At 38.3% G+C, this 24519-nt stretch overlaps 1 protein-coding gene across 1 annotated transcript in view; it reads right to left on the minus strand.

Annotated features, from left to right (window-relative positions):
* Positions 1-24519, minus strand: part of CCDC172 (coiled-coil domain containing 172) — a 120938-nt gene that overhangs the window by 71055 nt on the left and 25364 nt on the right. The window contains exons 3-4 of the mRNA XM_037803877.1: positions 1814-1930; positions 144-309 (exon numbers count right to left, since the gene is read on the minus strand). Coding sequence (XP_037659805.1) covers positions 144-309; positions 1814-1930 — 283 coding nt within the window. The remainder of the gene's footprint in view (positions 1-143; positions 310-1813; positions 1931-24519) is intronic.

Raw genomic sequence — 24519 nt, forward strand, 5'->3', positions numbered from 1 at the left:
ATTAGGATGATTACAACAAAAGTGTAAGAATAGCTATACAACAGAACAATCTGTTTATGAAAAATTTAATTTATAGACAATCTATTGATGAAAATAAATATTTCTCATTAATGCCAGATAAATGAGGTCTTATGTATTCATACCCCTTTCCAACATGTTTGCTTGGTCTTCTAAGTCAGATATTTCAATCTTGACATTTTCTCTTATGAGAAGTTCTCTTTTCTTTGTTATTTCATACTCATTATTGAAATTTGTAATTTCTTTAATGAATTTTTCCTCTTCCTCTTTCATTTTCTTCTTTGTAGCCTCCTGAAAAATAGACATGAAATATCAGATATAGGCATTAGTTGCAGCAGCAATTTTCTTTAGTGATTTAAATTGCAATCATTTGAAATTAACAACCAAAGTATAAATTATACTTCATAATATAAAATGCTTTACTCTGCCATTAATATTAATTGAAAATTGAAGATAAGTAGGATGGGATGGGAGGGGATGGTTTGGGTGTTCTTTTTTTACTTTTATTTTTTATTCTTATTGTGATTCTTTCTGATGTAAGGAAAATGTTCAGAAATAGATTGTGGTGATGAATGCATAACTATATGATGGCACGGTGAACAGTTGATTGTATACCATGGATGACTGTATGGTATGTGAATATATTTCAATAAAACTTAATTAAAAAAAAAAACTGAAGGTGTTACACAATACCAACTAACCATCTTCAGTTGAAAGACTTATTCTTAAAGCTTTGGAAGAATTACTGATATGGAAATCCCACCATTCATTGTAATACCTGTGTTTATTTGTGTATTAAACTTTATAATCACATATGACAATTTGTCACTGCAATATAAAATTAGGTGATAAAATAATTAAACGACCAAACTTGAAAATGCAAATCTAAAATCAAAGGAAAAAAAACTAAGAAAGTTGGGGAAAGAGAGGATGGAAAATACAAGGAAATTTTTTAAAATTCAGTTCTAAGTAATAGTTTACATTTTATGAAAATATCAACATGGAGTAGAAATAAAAATTCCAAAAATCTTTTCACAATGCTAGAACCTAAACCTTTTGTTGATGCTAAAAACATTACTGGATTTTTTAAGAAATCTCAACTAATTATGAACCACATTCAGAAACTGTGTCATTTTAAAGCATTCAATCTGTTAGCTCTGACTTAAGATAAAAAGACAAAGTCCATCCTTTCACCCACACCCATAAATAGGCCTAAAGTGTGAAACTCTCTGCCTGGCAAAAGTATGAAAACCAGGGTCTCCAAGCCTGAAGGATTCAAATCAGTTTCTTTTATGCTTATTACAATTGCAATAACTTCTAAATTGCTTTCCTGCCAATAGAATTCTTTCAAACAAAAGTAACTCAACCAATTTTTTTTTTTTTAATTTTTATTGGGATTGTTCAGCTATCATACAATTATCCAAAGATCCAAAGGGTACAATCAGTTGCCCCTGGTACCCTCATACAGCTGTGCATCAATCACCACACTTAATTTTTGTTCAATTTTTAGAAACTTTTCAATACTCCAGACAAGAAATAAAGTGAAAGATGAAAAAAAAAGGAAACTCGAATCCTCCCATATCCCTAACCAACCCCCTCAATTGTTGACTCGTAGTGTTGGTATAGTACATTTCAACCAATTGTTTTTTAAATAGCTCTTAATACTTTTGCACATCTGAAACAGGACTATCTGCCAACATGCATATGGATAGTTTTCTAAAAGTACACCTAAGTAAAGTTAAATGATTTTGACAAAGTTAGAGACATAGATTTTTCTAAATTGCCAGAGACTTACAAAGGTTTGAAGAAGCATATTCCTTTGATCTGAAATTTCACTGCACTGTCTCTCTAAGGTATTTTCACGAGTTTTCAAAAGCTGTATGGAGAAGGATTTTTCAGAAAATTGTTGAACCTTCAAAATAAAAACAAAAAAAAAGAAACAAATCAGAATGTACTAAGTGTAAGAAAGGAATAAGTTTCATTTTCACATAGAGACAGCATGGAATAAGGGAAATGGAGGCAAAACCAGTTTAAACAAGCCCCAGACAAAGAGAAGAGAGATTCTGCCTGCTCCTTATATGGAAAAGTAACCATAGTTACTGGAATGTAAAGAGATATGAGGTAATATCAGAGGCGGGAACTCACAGCAAAAAAAATAAAAATAAAAATTTGGGGGGGATAGGCTGATCAGTTCAAAATCTCAATAATGAGCTAGTTGGCTCTCTGGGATTGGCTGATCAGTTCAAAATCTCAATAATGAGCTAGTTGGCTCTCTGGGATTGGCTGTACAAATTAAAATCTCAAAAGATGAATTAGTTAGTGTTCTCGGATAGGCTGTAACCTCTGTAGTACCCAGTCAGTGGGGAAACGGGAGGGACTTGCGAATTAGGAGTAGGAGATTTAAAGGTCACCATTCTCTTCCTCTGGCGCGCCAGCCTTCCACGTGTTTGGCTGGACGCCCTATCCTGCAAGATCATAAATAAAAATTCTTTTCTCCTCCAGAACCAAGAGAGCATTTATTCCCTTACAGGTACCACTTTATTTCCGACAACTTGGAGGCTCGTCCGGGATCCGAAGCTTCCGAGGGGGACCCCCGAGGTGGACAAAGGGAAGGCGCGCCCCGCTGATTGAGCGGTCTCGGACTCCACCATTGGGGGCCCATCTCTGGCAGCTAAAGGGCCCGAGACCAGACGCTTGGATCTGCCGGTTGTGGATGAGAAAAGGGGGAAAAGGAAAGGCTTGCCTCTGTTTGACCAGGCAACTCCGTGTACGAACCAAGGTAAGAAAAGTAATATATTGCCTTGGTGGTCAGGAATTCCTGATGAGTCTGGAGCTGCTTGTGTGTGACTGAGACGTGCGACATACTGCATGAAGCGAGTGTGGAGTCTCAATCTGCGGTTCCCTTCTCCCGCGAGGGAAAGTGCCAGAGACGGACGAAGCGAAAGGAACTGAGAGAAAGAAGCCCAGACAAGACTCAGGATGGGAAATAGAGGCAGTTGGCCGGCCGGGGAAGAAGAAAAGGGGGCACCTATAGAGTCCCTCGGGGACATCCCTCCAGATAGCCCACTAGGTAGGATGTTAAAATATTGGACCAATAGCGATCAGACCAAGGGAAAGGACAAAAAGAAAATGATTAAATATTGTTGTTACATTTGGACTGAAGAAAGCATTTCACCACCAGATGTATTCTGGCCAAAGTATGAGACAGAGGAGGACTGGCTCTGTGCCAACTTTGTAATTTATGTTAATGAGAAGAAACCCTTTTCTAAGGAGGTGTCTGATTACGCCACGTGCTGGCTAAAGAACAAAAAAACTCCCCTCTACCCTGTGAAAGATAAAAACCCAAACTTGGAAGATGAGTTGGTAGAATCTAAACCCTGGGACCCCTTATTAAGCCTTCCTCCTCCCTACTATTCCCCTCCTCCCCCAGGGCAGAGATTGTTAGAGTCTGAGGACCTAATAAAGTCCACACAGGTTCCAGGGGAATCAGGCGGCCCATCGGCGCCAACTGCCCCACCAGATATGACCCATCAATGGTTGAGGAAAGAAATGACACAGTGCAAAAAGGATGTACAGAATTTTCCATTTCCAAAAACTCTTGAAGGAAAGAGAGTAAGGGAACATCACCCCGTTAAATCCCTTTACCCCTTGAGGGAGGTGCCTACGGGGCCAAAGGAAGTCGGGTATGTAAATGCCCCATTAACGAGTGCAGAAGTAAGAAATTTTAAGAAGGAGATGAAATTGCTAATAGAGGACCCAATGGGGCTGGCTGAGCAAATAGATCAGTTCCTAGGCTCTAGCCTATACACGTGGTCTGAACTTATGTCCATATTAAACATCCTCTTTATGAAAGAGGAGAGAGGAATGATAAGAGGGGCTGCTATGAAAGAATGGGAAAGGCAACACCCGCCAGGGCAAGGGGTGATGGCAGCAGAGCAAAAATTTCCAAATACTGACCCTGATTGGGATAATAATGATAAAGAGGATAGGGCACAAATGAAGGATCTCAGAGACCTCATTGTAGAGGGAATAAAATTGGCAGTACCCAAATCTCAAAATTTGGATAAGGCCTTTGAGGTAAATCAAGAGAAAGATGAGTCTCCCTCTGCTTATCTACAAAGATTGAGAGAACAAGTAAGGAAATATTCAGGTATGGACCCTGATGACCCTGTAGCCCAGGGAATGTTAAAGGTCAGCTATGTGAAGGGATCTTGGCCTGATATTCGGAAAAAGATCCAGAAAATAGATGGATGGATGAATAAGCCATTGGAGGAGTTATTAAGGGAAGCACAGAAAGTATTTGTAAGAACGGAGGACGAAAAACAAAAGCAGTAGGCTAAAGTCATGATAGCCACTGTTGACCACTTGGTCAAGAAAAGATTAGAAACAGGAAATGGAGGATGCAGACAGAGGTGAGATAGGGGAGGGGGCTGGGCTGATTTAAAAAAAAGGAGGAAGGAAAATGCAGAACTCTGCAGGGTGTTATCATTGTGAAAAACCTGGCCATTTCAAAAGGGAGTGACCAGACTTACAGAAGGAGGGTCGAGTTATACCGCTAATGAATTTTGAAGACTAGGAGAGTCAGAGGCTCCTCATCTCAGAAGCCCACCGGGAGCCTTTAGTAAATTTAAAGGTGGGCCCATATCAAGAGGAAATTACATTCTTGGTAGACACTGGAGCAGCTTGCTCCTCTGTAAATCATCTTCCAAAGGGGGCCAGGCTCTCTGGCAGTTCCCTCACCGTCACAGGGGTAAAAGGGGAGGGATTTAAAGTTCCCATTCTTGAACCTACTAACATTTGTTGGGAAAATAATCAAATCATAGCTCCCTTGTTGCACATCCCAGAAGCTGGGAGTAATTTATTAGGAAGAGACCTAATAATACCTATGGGACTGGATTTAGAGGTAAGGAATGGACGGATTGAGGTTTTGGCCCTGCTCACTGAAGAAGATGAAAAAGACATTAAGGAGGAAGTATGGGTAAAAGAAGGAAACAGGGGAGGGTTGCAAATTCCCCCAATTAAAATCAAGTTAAAAATGGAAGGGGAGGTCGTGTGCCAGAAACAATATCCTATTCCTCTTAAAGGAAGACAGGGACTCCAACCCATCATTGAGGGTCTCCTTCGAGATGGACTCTTGGAAACCTGTATGTCCTCTTTTAATTCTCCCATTCTCCCCATTCAGAAACTAGATGGTAGCTGGAGAATGGTGCAGGATCTAAGGGCCATTAATAAAATTGTCCAGGTTCGACACCCTGTAGTTCCTAATCCTTACACTCTCCTGAGTAAAATTCCCTTCCATCATAAGTGGTTTAGTGTAGTAGATTTAAAGGATGCCTTCTGGGCCTGTCCCCTTGATCCAGAAAGTAGAGACCTGTTTGCCTTTGAGTGGGAAGATCCCTTCAATGGGCGAAAGCAGCAATACAGATGGACGGTCTTACCTCAGGGTTTCACGGAGTCCCCCAATCTCTTTGGGCAAGAGTTAGAGAGGGTACTGGAAAAATTTCCAGTCCCACCTGAAATCACCCTTCTGCAATATGTAGATGATCTATTAATATCAGGTAAAGAAAGGCAAGTGGTGGCTCAAGCTACGAAAAATCTACTGAACTTTTTAGGGGAACAAGGATTAAGGGTATCTAAAAGTAAACTGCAATTTGTAGCAAGGGAAGTTACGTACCTAGGCCACCTCATAAGTGAAGGAAAAAGAAAAATCCATCCAGAAAGGATCCAGGCCATAGTAGAGTTGCCTCTTCCTCAAACAAAAAGAGAGCTAAGAAAATTCCTGGGATTGGTAGGGTACTGTAGATTGTGGATAGATTCTTTTGCATCTCGAACTAAAGGGCTATACGAAAAATTACTAGAGGAAGAGCCTGACAAGATAGAACAGGAGAAAGTGGAAATAAAGGCATTAAATGAACTCAAGCAGGCACTGGTGCAAGCTCCTGTTCTAGCACTTCCTTCCCTTGAAAAACCCTTTCACCTGTTTGTTACAGTAGATAAGGGAAAAGCTTTGGGGGTCCTAACCCAAATCTGGGGAGGCCAAAGAAAGCCGGTGGCTTTCCTTTCAAAGGTTTTAGATCCAGTCTCTAAGGGGTGGCCTGGGTATGTTCAAGCCATTGCAGCAACTGCCCTTTTAGTAGAAGAAAGCAGGAAATTAACCTTTGGAGGGGCATTAGTAGTTAGTACTCCTCATCAAGTGAGAACTATTCTGTCTCAAAGGGCAGGGAAATGGTTAACTGATTCCCAAATCTTAACATACGAGGCAATCCTAATGGAAAAAGATGATTTGGTCTTAACAACAGATCATAGCCTAAACCCAGCCTCCTTCCTCTGGAAGGGGCCTAGAGCAAGTAGAGACCCCTGAGCATGACTGTTTAGACCTAATTGAATACCAAACTCGAGTCCGACCTGACCTAAGGGATCTTCCCCTGCACTCGGGGGAAAGACTGTTCATAGATGGGTCCTCCAAAGTCCTAGAAGGAGAAAGGCACAATGGCTATGCAGCTGTAGATGGGATAACTTGTGAAGTAAAAGAAGCTAGCCGATTGCCCAATAAGTGGTCAGCTCAAACTTGTGAGTTGTATGCACTAAATCAAGCCCTCAAATTATTAGAAGGAAAGGATGGTACAATATACACTGACTCTAAGTATGCCTTTGGGGTAGTCCACACCTTTGGAAAGATCTGGGAAGAAAGGGGATTAATCAATAGCAAAGGAAAAGAACTGGTTCATGGGGAATTGGTGAAACAAGTATTAACCAATCTACTCTTACCTAGAGAAATATCAGTGGTGCATATAAATGGACATCAGAAGGGACCTACTTTTGAGGCAAAAGGCAATAGGTTGGCTGATGAAAAGGCTAAGGAGGCCTCTCTCTACCCCCCTTTAAAAATAATGGTCCTAATACCCTCTATCCCTAAGGAATTTGGGGTCCCTACATTCTCTGCCAAAGAAGTAAAAGAGTTGAAACAGTTAGGAGCAACCTTAAATGATCAGGGGAAATGGTTTCTCCCAGATGGCAAACAAATGTTAAATAAACAAATAATGAGGGAGATATTAGCAGTCCTACACCAGGGGAGTCATTGGGGGGTACAAGCCATGTGTGATGTAGTACTTAAACAATTTGGATGTGTAGGCCTTTATACAGTTGCTAAACAAATCTGTGAACGGTGCATAATTTGTCAAAAAATTAATAAAAAGGTTTTAAGAAAACAGGTACAAGGGGGAAGAGAGCCAGGCCTGAGACCATTCCAGAGCATTCAAGTTGATTATACTGAAATGCCACCAATCGGTCGTTTAAAATATATTTTGGTAATTGTCGACCACCTCACTGGATGGGTGGAAGCCTACCCTCTATCCTCAGCTACAGCATTGGGAACTTCTAAAGCTATCCTTGAACAAATCATTCCCCGTTATGGGTTAGTGGAAAATATAGACTCTGATAATGGCAGTCACTTTACCTCCCGTGTATTGCAGAATGTCATGAGAAGCCTGGGTGTCACTTGGGACTTCCACACTCCCTGGCATCCACCATCCTCTGGGAGAGTGGAAAGAATGAATCAAACCATAAAGAAACATCTTTCTAAATTAGTTTTGGAAACAAAGTTACCTTGGATCAAGTGCTTACCTATAGCTCTACTAAGAATCAGGACTGACCCTAGAAAAGAACGGAATTTCCCCTTATGAAATGCTTTTTGGTTTGCCTTTCCCCAGGAGGACTGGAGAGCTCCCCTCCCTAGACACAAAGGATCTTTTTCTTAAGAATTATATACTGGCCTTGTCTTCTACTTTATCATCTCTCAGGCACCGTGGACTGCTGGCTCAGACCCCGCCTCTTGAATTTGCTGCCCATCGACATCAGCCTGGCAGCTGGGTTCTGATCCAGTCGTGGAGAGAATCCGAACTTCAACCGATCTGGGAAGGACCCTATCAAGTCTTGCTGACAACTGAGACGGCAGCCCAAATGGCAGAAAGAGGCTGGACTCATTACACACGAGTGAAGGGACCAGTGCCTGAACCAGACGATAAGTATCCAGCAACTCAACCTGAATCCTGGAAAGTGACTCCTACCTCAGATCCCCTAAGGATCACTTTAAATAGGCAACAGTTGAAAGAACATACTAGGAGGGAGGGAGGGCTGGATTAAACCCTGTGTTTGCATTGTGCTCTGTGTATAGCTTAATGATGAAATTGCTTATACTGATCACAATGTTCTATATTCAAGGAGTAACAGGTTCTGCTAAGCTGGTTATAAGTGTAGTCAAAGGCTTAAAGTCTCAAAATGTACAATTTGATGTCTGTCAAGTAATGAGCTGTAAAAATCTAAAACATCAGCAACAACTGAGGGAGGAATATAAGCATTTATGTAAGCAGACTGTTCAAATAGAAAGCAAGATTGTTGGGGGGGGGCGAACATTTGAGAGTAAAACTTATGAGACACCTAACCCCTGTTATTCTTGGAACACTGCTTGGTGGACCACACAGTATGAGGGATGGGTCTTACCCAGTTGGAGGAAAAACCATTAAGGGAAACTTGGCTGGAATTTAACTCTCCAGTTCAAATTGACCCCAAGGTCATTAGAATACTTAAGGCCAAAGACTTAAAGCAAACCACAGAAATAGAGACAGGTTATGGAAATACAAATGCCTGGGTAGAATGGGGCAAACATACCATCCAGAGTCTAAACAGAAGTGACTGTTATGCTTGTACAACCAAACAACCCACTGTTCAGATTATGCCCTTCCCCTTGGGGATGAAAAAGCATGAAAGGGAGTTTAAATGTATAACACTCCTCTTTCAAAATGCTACTCCTGGTGAAAGTTGTAGTACGTTGTCCTCCCTTTTCCCTCCAGTCCAGAAGGGAAGTGTCAAAGCCATACCAGCGTCTCACCTTGGTCCCAGAAACCACTCTGCCTGTCTCTCCAGATGGGAAGAAGGGTTGCAGGATCTTGGTACCATGGCTCTGTGTACACAGGTGTGGAATGTGAGCAAGGATAGTACTGGCAACTTCTCCAGCCTAACTATACCCCGAGCAGACCTCTGGTGGTACTGTGGGAAGGGCATCCTCTGGCCAACACTACCTGAAAGGTGGGGAGGAACCTATGCTCTGGTTCAATTGGCTATCTCATTTACCCTGGCATTTGAAAGTAATAAGAAAGTACCAACCCAAGGCAAAGGAGAAAAGAAAAATGTACAAAATGTACCTAGTTCCTTCAATAAAAAGATGTTTGTAGATAGTATAGGGGTTCCCCCAGAAAGTTCCTAATGAGTTTAAAGCTAAAAATCAAGTAGCTGCAGAATTTAAATCATCCTTATTCTGGTGGGTCACCATCAATGAAAATGTCAATCATCAGCTAAAATTTATCAACTATACCAGGGATGTCATTAAAGAAATAGCAGAACAGTTAGATGCCACTAGCCGAATGGCATGGGAAAACAGAATGGACCTAGACATGATGCTAGCTGTAAAAGGAGGTGTCTGTGCTATAGTTGGGGGAAATTGTCGCACATTCATCCCCAATAATACTGCATCTAATGGAACTATCACCAAAGCCCTACAAGGCTTAACAGCCTTATTTCAGAAACTAGAAAAGAATTCTAGCATTAACAACCCACTCAAAGAATGGTTGGAAAATTGGTTCAAGAAATGGAAAGGAATTGCAACATCTATTTTAATTTTCCTTATCATTCCAGCCAAAATGTTTATAACAGCTGGGTGCTACATAATCCCGTGTGCTCAAAGGCTAGTTCAAAAACCCATCAAAACCACTAGAATCAAAAATAAGAAAGATCCCTATGATGAGGAATGTGAAAAAGCCCTTAGCAAATTTGAGAATCTAAAATGTGAAAACTAAAAGTGTTTAAAAAGAAAGAGGAGGGAATCTGTAAGGAAGGAATAAGTTTCGTTTTCACATAGAGACAACACGGAATAAGGGAAATGGAGGCAAAACCAGTTTAAACAAGCCCCAGACAAAGAGAAGAGAGAATCTGCCTGCTCCTTATATGGAAAAGTAACCATAGTTACTGGAATGTAAAGAGATATGAGGTAATATCAGAGGCGGGAACTCACAGCAAAAAAAATAAAAATAAAAATTTGGAGGGGATAGGCTGATCAGTTCAAAATCTCAATAATGAGCTAGTTGGCTCTCTGGGATTGGCTGATCAGTTCAAAATCTCAATAATGAGCTAGTTGGCTCTCTGGGATTGGCTGTACAAATTAAAATCTCAAAAGATGAATTAGTTAGTGTTCTCGGATAGGCTGTAACCTCTGTAGTACCCAGTCAATGGGGAAACAGGGGAGAGACTTGCGAATTAGGAGTAGGAGATTTAAAGGTCACCATTCTCTTCCTCTGGTGCACCAGCCTTCCATGTATTTGGCTGGATGCCCTATCTTGCAAGATCGTAAATAAATTCTTTTCTCCTCCAGAACCGAGAGAGCGTTTATTCCCTTACAGGTACCGCTTTATTTCCGACACTAAGCAGGCATTTTAGGGCACTTAGTTAATAGAACAATTCTATATAGTAGGTATGTAACATTTTCTGTATTAATCTTTAAATTGCAAAATTGAATTCACATTAAACATCTTATTTTATAGGCACTCTCTTATTTTATTTTATAAGTGCTTTGAAATTCTATAGTCTCTCTCCCCAATAAGACTATAGGCTCCTCAAGGGCAGAGAATGCATTCATTCTCTTTTTCTTCTCCAAGCTTAGGTACCAAAGCTTTTTGAATACACACACTGAAGTCTGTTTCAAGATTGCTTGTTTTAAAGAATGGGTTTCTGTTCCCACAACTTATAAGGAAGATATAGATAAACAAATCATGTGTATAATATAACTATTAAAATAATGAGAGAAAGTCAACAAACCATAGGCAAAAAACCTAATTCCATAACTATAGTTACACCAAATGAAATACAAATTTACTAAATTCCTCATATGGGTTTTGAAAACTCATATTTTATTTTAGTAGCTCATCTGGTTCTAAATGGCAAAAGAAATAAAAAACAATAATAATAGATACACAACTATTACTTCATTTGGGCCTTAAAGAATAGAATCTTCTGAGGCCATGAATATTGAAATGGAAGTCAGGCAACTTTAATATAAAAGATAAAATGACACTGGACTGGAAATAATCTTTCTACTATGCTCACTACTAGCCCTCATAAGAAAGCACCATTTCCAGTTTGGAGCAGTTCCCATCTCCACAGAGAAAAGAAAAAGGAAATAAATTCAACTTATATTGCAGAAAGCAAGATTTATGTTAGCTATAAGAACTTGCTCAAGGTGAGAGACAGCTTGTGAAATCTCTATCCAAGAAGATATTGAATGGTAAAGAGCTTAGGGATAGACTAGTCCAGAGGAAAAGGATGGCCTCAAAGACATTTTGAAATGCTATGGCTAAAAAATTCTGGAAATACTGGTATTAAAAAAAAAAAAGTAGCAGAAATAAAACAGAAAATATGATCTTATATCTATATCTAAGCACTCCTTTGGTATGTGGTGCCGTTCTCATCACCCATATCTTAAGTAAGAGGACAACAGAGAAAGATAAGAGAGGTGCAATTTACATTACCAAAGGAACTGAGAAAAAAATTTTAAATTGGGGGAAGAGGAAATGGGGTAGTTAATATTTTACCATCTAAGAAGAAAGAAATTAGAAAACATACGGCCAAATCTATAAAATCACATGGAAGTTGGTAACACAGACAAACAAGACTATGATCATGAATTCTACCAGTATTATTTAAAATAAGAAAACACTTCAGGGCTATTTAGTACTACTTACATAAATGAGAATAAAATGAGGTCCAGAGAAGTTAAATGCCTTGAAAATAGTTATATAACTAATTAGGAACAAACCCAGGACTAAAATCCAGGTCTTCTAACTTCTTTTCTTCTAAATCATGTTAACATGGAAATGTTTAGAACTATTTCAAAGTAATAAAAGAGTTAATTTTGGTAATTGTATAACTTAAAAATACACAAGTTTAATAAACATTCAGAAAAAACACTGACTATTAGATCCATCAGAGGTTACTGAGAGAAGGATGCTTGCAACGTATATACCTAACTCTTAGAGGTGCTATTGTGGAGAGTAAGCATGAATGCCCACAAAAAATGCTTTAGAGACCAAATATTGGCTGGATAAACTTTGGATGATCTAGTAAGGTATTTCATATATTATGCCTTTCAGAAGAAAATTCCTGAATTGCAATTCTGTTTCTGCCATAGATTTGTATAAAAGACCTGTGTCAAAACCCAAAAACGGAAAAAAAAAAAATATTACTTACCAAACCAAGGGATTTTTAATAAGACTTAAGCAAATTTATTATTCAAATTCAGAAAAGCCTTAAATGTTAAGGACTCAGAATTCATGTGTTCCATTCTAGCTATCATCAACTAAGACCCAAAATTACAACTGAGTTCATGTTCTCTTTTTTAAAAGGGAGAATTAACAAATATTAAAAAGAGTATTAATGACATATTGGAGCTTAGTTGGAATATTTTTCTGTAACTTGAAAAATTAAAGCTATGTAACAAAAACTGAATAGTAGAGGGGCGGGGCAAGATGGCAGAGTGGTTAGGTGCAGAATTTCATCTCTCCCCTAGAGCAGCTGGCAATTACCCAAGAACTATATGAAACAGTGTTTTGGGGGTCTCCAGTAATCAGTCACACATCAGATGCAAGTTTGGAATTGGAGGAAAAGCTGAGATCGCAGCAAACATTGTAAGTTCCCCAGACCAGGGGTCTGGCGCCCCTCCCCACCCAGATCTCACAGACTGTCTTGCTGCTGGCTGTCTGAAAGGGGGAAAAAAAAACAGAAACAGCAATCTGCTGAGGGCCAGAAGGGGGGCTCAACCCAGCCTCAACTGCAGAATTAATTAACAAATTAATTAACTAATTTTGGGAGCTGGGGGTGATAAACAAGGGCTGAGCTCCGAGAAGTGGGGGCACGTAAAAGTGGGCACCCATTCCCAGGCTCCAAAAAAGTCATTTTTTTCCCCCTACATTTTGTCCCTTCTGGCTTCTCACTGATCCCTTATCTTTTTGTATTTCAATAGCCCCCAGCTGGGGTGGAACTGAAGCTGCTGGAGAGTAATTATCAGACAATAGCCCAAAGTATATCTTTAAATGCTCTATTCTGACACTGACAAAACTTCCAGACTGGGGAAAGACTTTTAAAAGAGACTTCTTTTTTTTCCTCTCTCTTTTTTTTTCTTTTCTATTTTTCTTTAATCTAAAAGTAACATAAGTGGTTATTTTCTATTGGAAAGCCCAGGTTGAGGGACTAGGCTGGGCTTGGGGGAGACAGAGTACCCACAGCATCTTTGAGTTCCTTATTCACTTCTGAAGGTCTCCACCCCTGTCTTTAATTGGCAACTCAGCCTGACCAAGAAATCTAGCTGGAGATGCCCCAAAGAGGAGAGGGGAGAAGGGAATAGTGCCCCTGAGAGACAACTGGAGTTCTGAGGATTGGGAGAGTGGAGGGAGGTCCAGCTCAACTGGCAGTCCTTCTTCTGGGAACTCAGATGCCAGGGGCTGGAATTCAGATTCTGGCTTCAGTCAGCCACACCCCTGACAGGATCAGAGTTACAAGGAGAACTAAAGTCTCCACACCTCCTTACACTGGTGGGGGAGTGGTGGGCTGGCAAGCACCACCTGCTGGACAGGAGGGGAAAAGAACCAATTCTAAAGGCCTCATAGGAGGGTCTCATTCTCAGAAAAACTTCATACCCTCTCAATGAGACCTGGGCCTCACTAGACTGGGAAAATCTGACTAGGGTCAACCATATCTGAAACAGAAAAAACAAGAGGGGAAAAATTCTGATCAACTAAATAGAGCCTAAGTTAGAGGTCTAGAATAAGTTGAACTGAATAACAGAGGCCAGAGAACAAAGCCAACCAACAATAAAACCACTAGGTAAAAGATAGAAAACAAGCTCCAAAATAAACTAATCAAGAAAATCAGATGCCTAGACAACTTAAGATAACAAGCCATACCAGGAAACACGAAAACATGCACCAGCCAAAGGAACAAACTAATAACTCAGCTGAGATACAGGAGTGGAGGCAACTAATGCTAAATAAATTCAATGAAATGAAGGAAGATATAGCAAAAGAGCTGAAGGATATAAAGAAGACACTGGATGACCACAAAGAAGAATTCATAAACTTAAAAAACAAACAGCAGAACTCATGGGAATGAAGGCCACAATGGAGGAGATGAAAAACACAATGGAGGGACACAACAGTAGATTTGAACAGGCAGAAGAAAGGATCAGTGAACTGGAAGACAAGCCATTCAAATTCGTAAACACAAAAGAACAGATGGTGAAAAAAATGGAAAAATATGAGCAGGGTCTTAGTGAGCTGAGTGAGAACATGAAACACACAAATATACATGTTATGGGTATCCCAGAAGGAGAAGAGAGGGGAAAAGGGGAAGAAAGAGTAATAGAAGACATATTCACTGAAAATTTCCGAACTCTTATAAACGACAGAAAATTAGAGATTCGAGAAGTACAACGTACCCCAAATAGAATAGATCCCAATAGACCTATTCCAAGACACTTACTGGTCAGGTTGTCCAATGTCAAAGACAAAGAGAGGATTCTGAAAGCAGCAAGAGAAATGCAATCCATCACATACAAGGGAAGGTCAATAAGACTATGTACAGATTCTGCAGAAGCCGTGGAGGCAAGAAGACAGTGGCATGATATATTTAAGATACTGAAAGAGAAAAACTGCCAACCAAGAATTCTATACCCAGAAAAAATTTCCTTCAAAAATGAGGGAGAGATTAAAACATTTTCAGACAAACAGACACTGAGAGAGTTTGTGAATAAGAGACCAGCACTACAAGAAATACAAAAATGAGTGCTACAGGCTGATAGGAAAACACAGGAGAGAGAGAGATGGAGAAGAGTGCAGAAATGAAGATTATCAGGAAAGGTAAAAGGAGAGAGAGGAAAAATAAGATATGACATAATTCCAAAAAAACAAAATGGTAATAGAAAGTACTGCCCTTACAGTAATAACACTAAACATAAATGGATTAAACTCCCCAATAAAAAGACTCAGACTGGCAGAATGGATTAAAAAACAGGACCCATCTATATGCTGTCTACAAGAAACTCACTTTAGACACAAGGACAAACATAGACTGAAAGTGAAAGGTTGGAAAAAGATATTTCATGCAAACAACAACCAGAAAAAAGTGGGAGTAGCTATATTAATATCAGACAAATTAGACTTCAAAAGTAAAACAGTTAAAAGAGACAAAGAAGGACACTATATATTAATAAAAGGGTCAATTCATCAAGAAAACATAACAATCATAAATATTTATGCACCAAGCCAGAATGCCCCAAAATTCATGAGGCAAACACTGCGATCACTAAAAGGAGAAATAGATACCTCTACAATAATAGTTGGAGACTTCAATACACCATGCTCATCAATGGATAGAACATCTAGACAGAGGATCACTAAAGAAACAGAGATGTTGAATTGTATGATAAATGAACTAGACTTGACAGACATTTATAGAACACTACATCCAACAACAGCAGGATACACTTTTTTCTCAAGTGCTCATGGAACATTCTCTAGGATAGACCACATGCTGGGTCACAAAGCGAATCTCAACAAATTTAAAAATATTGATATTATACAGAACACTTTCTCAGACCATAATGGAATGAAGTTGGAAATAAATAAAAGGCAGAAGGTAGTAAAATTCACAAACATATGGAGGCTAAACAACACCCTCTTAGAAAACCAGTGGGTAAAGGAAGAAATTACAAGAGAAATTATTAATACTGTGAGGCAAATGACAATGAAAACACAACATATCAAAACTTATGGGATACAGCAAAGGCGGTGCTGAGAGGGAAATTTATTGCCCTAAATGCCTATATTAAAAGAGAAGAGAGAGCAAAAATTGAAGAGTTAACTGTTCACCTGGAGGAATTAGAGAAAGAACAGCAAACTGACCCCAAAGCAAGCAGAAGGGAAGAAATAACAAAGATTAGAGCAGACATAAATGCAACTGAGAACAGGAAAACAATAGAGAGAATCAACAAAACCAGAAGTTGGTTCTTTGAGAAAATCAATAAAATCGATGGATCACTGGCTAGGCTAACAAAAAAAACGAGAGGGCAGATGCAAATAAATGCAATCAGAAATGGGAAAGGAAATATAACTACCGATCCTGCAGAAATTAAGGAGATAATGAGAAGATGCTATGAGCAACCATATCCTAATAAACTAGACAACTTAGACAAAATGGACAACTTCCTAGAAAATAAACAACCAACATTAACTCAAGAAGAAATAGATGACCTCAACAAACCAATCACAAGTAAAGAGATTGAGTCAGTCATCAAAAAGCTGCCAAAAAGGAAAAGCCCAGGACAAGATGGTTTCACATGTGAATTCTACCAAGCATTCAAGAAAGAATTAGTACCAATCCTGCTCAATCTGTTCAAAAAACTGAAGAAGAGGGAAAGCTACCTAACTCTTTCTATGAAGCCAATATCACCCTAATACCAAAGCCAGACAAAGATACTACAAAAAAAGAAAATTATAGACCAATTTCTTTAATGAATATAGACGAAAAAATCCTCAACAAAATACTCGCAAATTGAATCCAGCAACACATTAAAAGAATTATACACCACGACCAGGTGGGATTTATTCTAGGTATGCAAGGCTGGTTCAACACAAGAAAATCAATTAATGTAATACACCACATCAATAAATCAAAGCAGAAGAACCACATGATCATCTCGATTGATGCAGAAAATGCATTTGACAAAATTCAACATCCTTTCCTGATGAAAACACTTCAAAGGATAGGAATAGAAGGGAATTTTTTCAATATGATAAAGGCAATATATGAAAACCCACAGCTAACATCACACTCAATGGGGAGAGACTGAAAGCTTTTCCTCTAAGATCAGGAACAAGACAGGGATGCCCACTATCACCATTGTTATTCAACATTGTGCTGGAAGTTCTAGCTAGAGCAATTAGGCAAGAAAAAGAAATAAAAGGCATCCAAATTGGAGAGGAAGAAGTAAAACTTTCACTATTTGCAGATGACATGATTCTATATGTAGGAAATCCAGAAAAATCTACAGCAAAGCTACTAGAACTAGTCAATGAATACAGCAAAGTAGCAGGCTACAAGATCAACACACAAAAATCTGTAGTGTTCCTATACACAAGTAATGTGCAACAAGAGGAAGAAATCAAGAAAAAAAATCCCATTTACAATAGCAACCAAAAGAATCAAATATTTAGGAATAAACTTAACCAAGGACACAAAAAACCTTTACATAGAAAACTATAAGAAACTGCTAAAAGAAATCGAACAAGACCTGAAAAAATGGAAGAACATACCATGTTCATGGATTGGAAGACTAAATATAGTTAAGATGGCAATTTTACCTAAACTGATTTACAGATTCAATGCAATACCAATTCAAATCCCAACAACTTACTTTACAGAAATAGAAAAAAACCAATAACTAAATTTATTTAGAAGGGTAAGGTGCCCTGAATAGCCAAAAAATATCTTGAGAAAGAGGAATGAAGTGGGAGGTCTCACACTACCTGACTCTGAAGCATATTACAAAGCTACAGTGCTCAAAACAGCATGGTACTGGCATAAGGACAGATATACTGACCAATGGAATCGAATCGAATGTTCAGAAGTAGACCCTCGCATCTATGGACAACTGATCTTTGATAAGACAGTGAAGCCAAAGCAACTGGAAAAGAGCAGCCTGTTCAATAAATGGTGTTTGGAGAACTGGATATCCATTTCCAAAAGAATGAAAGAGGATGCCTATCTCACACCTTATACAAAAATTAACTCAAAATGGATTAAAGACCTAAACATTAGCACCAAGACCATAAAACTCTTAGAAGAATATGTAAAGATCTTGTGATAGGAGGTGGTTTCTTAGACCTCACACCCAAGGCACGAGCAACCAAAGAACAAATAGACAAATGGGATCTCTTCAAAATTAAACACTTTTGTACATCAAAGGACTTTGTCAGAAAAGTGAAAAGGCAACCTACACAATGGGAGATGGTATTTGGAAACCATGTATCAGATAAGGGTTTAATATCCCAAATATATAAAGGAATCCTGCATCTCAATAACAGAAAGACAAACAATCCAATTAAAAAATGGGCAAAAGACATGGACAGACATTTTTCTGAAGAGGAAATACAAATGGCTCAAAAACATATGAAAAAATGCTCAATTTCACTGGTTATTAAGGAAATGCAAATCAAAACCAAAATGAGATATCATCTCACACCTACCAGAATGGCCATTATCCAAAAAACAGAAAATGACAAGTGCTGGAGAGGATGTGGAGAAAGAGACACACTTATTCATTGTTGATGGGAATGTAGAATGGTGCAACCACTCTGGAAGACAGTGTGGAGGTTCCTCAGGAAGCTAAATATAGATTTGCCGTATGACCCAGCTATTCCATTGCTAGCTATATACTCAGAGGAACTGAAACTTAAGACACAAACAGACATTTGTAAACTGATGTTTATTGCAGCATTATTCACAATTGCCAAGAGATGGAAAAGCCCAAATGTCCATCAATGGACGAGTAGATAAACAACCTGTGGTATATACACATGATGGACTATTATGCAGCTGTAAGACAGAACAAAGACATGGATCATATAATAATGTGGATGAAACTTGAAGACATTATGTTGAGTGACGTTAGCCAGAAACAAAAGGACAGATTCTGTATGGTGTCACTAATATGAACAGACATTAATGAACAAACTTTGGGAGTTAAAAGCTGACAACACAGGCGACCAGGAAATAGAAAGAGGGCAGAGACCAGCCATTTGATGCTGAAGGACTACAGAATGTTTAGGATTGATTGTGTAGATCCAGAAATAGATAGCATGATACTGTGTGATGGTAGCACAGTATTGTAAGTACACTGGACAAAGATGTCTGTGAGTAAAGCTGAAAGAGGTGGGATAGGAGAATGTATGACACCAGAGGTAAAGATAGATGATAAAGACTGGACTGTATAACTTGGCAAAAACTGGAGTGGCCAATGACTGTTACTAAATATACAAATACAAAAATGTTTTTGCATGTGGGAAAGCAAATGAATGTCAACCATGTAGAGAGTTGAAAAAGGGATGGTATTTGGGAAAAAACATAATCTAAGCAAACTGGAGTCTATGGTCAACAGTAACATTGTAATATACCTCCATTAAATGTAACAAAGGCAATATGCCAATGCTAAATGTATATGAGAGGGGGATATAGGGGAGGAATATGGGATTCTTGGTAGTGGTGTTATTTGCTGTCCTTACTATTATATTGTATTGTATGACATGTTATTTTTCTTTTTATCATTTTTTTCTATTATTGCTAAAAAAAACAATTTTTCTTGTAGTAATCAATATGTTCAAGTGCTGATTGTGGTGATAAATGTACAACTTTATGAGGATACCATGAACAACTGATTGTACACTGTGGATAAATGTATGGTATGTGAATATAACTCTATAAAATTGTAAGAAAATATATATATAGGAGTAAAAGTGTTGGAGAAAACATGGTGAGAGGGATGTACCTATCTACTGTTGATGAGCAGGTAGAATGGTATAGCCTTTCTGAAGGTCAGTGTGGTGGTTCCACAAAAAATGAAGTATGTGGGAACCATAAGGTCCTGCAACCTCATTATGGGGTATGTCATTTGAAGATCTGAGAGCAGAGACATGAATAGACATTTGCAAACTGGTGTTCATGGAGGCAGTAATCATGATTTGCAAAGGGTGGAGATGACCTAAGCGTACACTGACTGAAGAACGGAATGGTATACTGTGGTGTATGCATACAGTGGAACACTGAGCAACTACGAGAAGGAGTGAAGCTGTGAGACACACAACGAGGTGAATGGATCCTGAACACAGTATTTGAGTGAAGTACACCAGAAATAAAGGCAAACACTTTAATGCCTCACCAACATGGACTAACTACAATATGTAAACTCAGAATTTTATCTTAGAACATAGCCTAACGTGGACATAATTATTGTAATAGTCCCTAGATTGTAAGTTCTTACAGCAGTTAACTCTATTCCTGAATTGTAATGCCTATATCTAAACTTTGAGATGCTGATCCCTTAGTGTATAACCTGATCGGTCTCTGGAACAATGCGTATCTCTGAGACACCTAAAACTCAGAGCTAGAGCTCGGCAGATATGAATGTCAGTATTAGTGCATACAGCCACTGTTAAAAAAAAAAAAAAAAAGCTGAAAAAGGGCCCAGATTTCAATTAGTGATATGAATGAAGCAGGTCTGGTTAAGACCAGGGCAAACCGGGCCAAAGGGTAAAGGTTGAAACTGACTGTGTTTTAAAACTTCAACTTCCATATGAGACCAAGGGAAGAGATGTCTATTTGGTACAGGATCTATATTTTCTAAACAGTACAACTCTACAGTCAGTTTGTTCAAACACCACAATTACATGGAACTTTGAATAGGAAGTGAGATATGGTAGGTTAGTATAGGCGAGAGTGAAACAGTGACACATTCCGAAGTAATTTGGGCAGATAATAAAGAATATATTTACAGCCTCACCACCCCCCCACCCCAGCCCCAAGGAGCTGGGGGAAGGTGCAGAAGTGTTGGACTTCCTCACCTGGACTGGTGTTGATGTTGTCACAAACATTGGGACTGGTGGTTTGATGTGCTGAGCCCTCGATCATGGGACTTGCCCTTATGAAGCTCGTTACTGCAAAGGAGAGGCTAAACTTGCATATAATTTTGCCCAAGAGTCTCCCCCTGAGTACCTCTTTGTTGCTCAGATGTGGCCCTCTGTCTCTCTAACTGAGCCACCTCGACAGGTGAACTCACTGCCCTCCCCACTACGTGGGACCCGACTCCCAGGGGTGTAAATCTCCCTGGCAATGCAGGATATGACTCCCGGGGATGAATCTGGACCCGGCATCGTGGGACTGAGAGTATCTTCTTGAACACAAGGGGGATGCAAAATGAGAAGAAATAGTTTCAGTGGCTGAGAGATTTCAAATGGAGTCAAGAGGTCACTCTGGTGGACATTCTTATGCACTATATAGATAACACCTCTTAGGTTTTAATGTATTAGAATAGCTAGAAGTAAATACCTGAAACTACCAAACTCCAACCCAGCAGTCTGGACTCCTGAAGACAATTATATAATAATGTAGATTACAAGGGGTGACAGTGTCATTGTGAAAACCTTGTGGATCACACTTCCTTTATCTAGTGTATGGATGGATGAGTAGAAAAATGGGGATAAAAACTAAATGACAAATAGGGTGGGATGGGGGGATGGTTTGGGTGTTCTTTTTTCATTTGTATTTTTTACTCTTATTCTGAGTCTTTCTGATGTAAGGAAAATGTTCAGAAACAGATTGTGGTGATGAACGCATAACTATATGATCATACTGTGAACAGTTGATTGTATACCATGGATGATTGTATGGTATGTGAATATATTTCAATAAAACTGAGCTTAAAGAAAAACAAAACAAAACTGAATAGTAGACAGTTGTTCAAAAAAATTTAGAAAAGTATATGTATAATTTACTCTTTCCTAAAATTCTATGTGACTATCCACCTTGAGGTCTTCCCTGTTTCTGTTTTTATTATTTGTCTGCCTTTCTTTTTCAATCTCACTTTGTCTTACCCTCCTATCATGTTTTACTTCTAAATTTTCCTCTTTTAATTTAAGACCTAAAAATTCCCAGAAAGGCAATAGCTACAGAGAGTTTATAATAACATTAATTTTTAAATTTACTTAGGGTCTATGAAGAAAACACTTAATACAAAATGGTCTTGGCAAATGGGAAAATACTATAATAAAGAAAGAAGCAGGAGTTTGGGAAAGCTAGTCAGGAAGGTCAAGTAAGAAGAGAAAGCCTATATTATGTTGATTCACATATTTTGGGGGACATCAATAAGTTAATGTCACAGAAACTAGATAAAGCCTAATATCATTAATATATAACCTTCATATTTTAATGAAACTAAAGAGACAAAAACCTTTTGGATCTGCCCAGTTCCTTCCTTTCTGCCAACTGTAAATTAATAACTCTTCAGAACCAAAATAGCTTTTCATGGTCACCTATATGCAGAATGGGTTTCTGGTTGTTCCTTTTGTTTTTTTTGTTGTTTTAACTAGTTTCTTAAATTATTTTTCACATTCCTTTGTTTGGAAACCAGACCTACTGATGTGTAAAATTTAGGTAAATACTCCAAATACAATCCTGAATATACTGATGGGATCAAAAGATGAGGTCATTTCTCAGAACACATTATTATCAGAAATCTCTCTTTCTCATCTTTTTGTTACAGAGACAATGGGTGGAGATCAGAATTGGACAGATACTAGAAAAAGTGTAATAATGTGGCTTAGAAAATATTTCTGAACATATTTTTCTAAGCCAGGTTTGAATTGAGGCACTATCTTGTATCATGGTAGACTGAACATCTCATGATAAATAAAAACTTCAGAAACTGACTCTATTTCCTAAGTTCCAGGGATCCCAAAGGGCTACAAACAATAAAAATAAAAAGGTAGAAGGTTCCTAGTGACAGTAATACAAATTTTTCCTTTGCATCTCTCTCCTTCGTGTGACCAGAAATGAAGATAAAACATTTGTATGCATCCTTAAAGTTACACTCTCGAATCAAATAGCCAGGCTTGTCAAAAAACATTACTGTTTTGGAAAATTTTAATTTATAGCAGTGACAATTCCATGGTTAATTCTGCTTCCCTCAGCAATAAAGATTTTTCTTTTCCTTTCCCTGTTTTATTTCTCTTGGGATATGCAATTTTTTAACAAACTCATAGTTTTCCCAGTAAGCCGGCTTATCTGGTCAACTAGGTCAGTTTCCAGAATAGCCGTAATTTGTGACTTTTTACTACTCTTACTTCTGGGTGTCTTTCGGTATTTTTCTACCAGAAGAATCTGAAAATTGAAAATGACTGAGAATTTTAAATTAATGTTTTTGTCCAAGTAAGTGGTGGTGGTGGTGGTTAAAAATAATCTTGGCCTTGAGGAACTGACAGTTTGCTGATTAAATGCTCTGCCCAATAGCATAACAGGCAACTTCACACAGAAAACATAAAGAGTTACGTAGAAGATACACATTCCTAAATTCATAGCAATTGGGGGAAAATTCGTTTGTTACAACTATGATAAAGAGATTTTTTTTATTTTATTGAGATATATTCACATACCATGCAGTCATACAAAACAAGCATACATTCAATTGTTTACAGTACCATTATATATAGTTGTGCATTCATCACCAAAATTAATTTTTGACATTTTCATTACCACACACACAAAAATAATAATAATAAAAATTAAAGTGAAAAAGAGCAATTAAAGTAAAAAAGAACACTAGGTGCCTTTTTTTTTTTTTTTTCCTTCTCCCGTTTTTCTACTCATCCATCCATAAACTAGACAAAGGGGAGTGTGGTCCATATGGCTTTCCCAATCACATTGTCACCCCTCATAAGCTACATTTTTATACAATCGTCTCCCAGATTCATGGGTTCTGGGTTGTAGTTTGATTGTTTCAGGTACTTAGATAAAGAGATATTTTAAATCTGAAGTATATCAATGAATATTGCATCAATGGCAGAGATTAAGTTTTTAAAAATAGATCTATTTTTTGTAAATACTTTTCTAAAACACAGACGAATTATTAAAGGATAAGTCATCATGACACACTAATCCTAATATAAATAAGCAAGGAAGATTCAATATTAGGAAATACTAATCCTTAAAATGGTTTATAAGGTTTTAAACCATTAAACTGGTTTACATTTAATTGGCTGCATTATAAGAACTAATTTGCATTTACATGACCTGCATTCCCTCATTGTCTCCCCAAGCTTGTCTTCTTCTAGTTTCCTCCCCTCCAACTCCCCTCCATCCATAGTGGCCTACTTCCCATCCCCTGAACATCCCAGGTACACTCCCTCCTACTCCCTCCTCAAGGCCTTTGTACTGGCTATTCCCTTTCCCGGGAAATCTCTTTCCCCAGCTTCCTCCTTCATCTGCGTCAAGTCTTTACTCAATCTCACCTTTTCATTGAGGGTTATCTAGATGTCTGATTATACTAGTGCTATTTAAGTTTGTACTGGATGTTCTTGTCAACACAATGTGGTGAGAAAAAGTAATGAAAGATATAATTATCCAAAATGCAAAGACACAATTCTCTCTTTCCTGTTTGGGCAGGCGCTATTATTGTATACTTAATAAAAATTACAAAAAGATAAAAAGAACATCTACTGGGAAATTGTTAGAAATAAAAAGGAATTCAGGAAAGAGACTGGCAAAATAAATACCAAAAATGAAGTAACTCTTCTATCTATCAACAATAAATAGACAAAAACATGGAAAATATCCCATTCATGACAGCAAAAACAA

This window comes from Choloepus didactylus, chromosome 15, assembly GCF_015220235.1.
Source record: "Choloepus didactylus isolate mChoDid1 chromosome 15, mChoDid1.pri, whole genome shotgun sequence".
Lineage (NCBI taxonomy): Eukaryota > Metazoa > Chordata > Mammalia > Pilosa > Megalonychidae > Choloepus > Choloepus didactylus.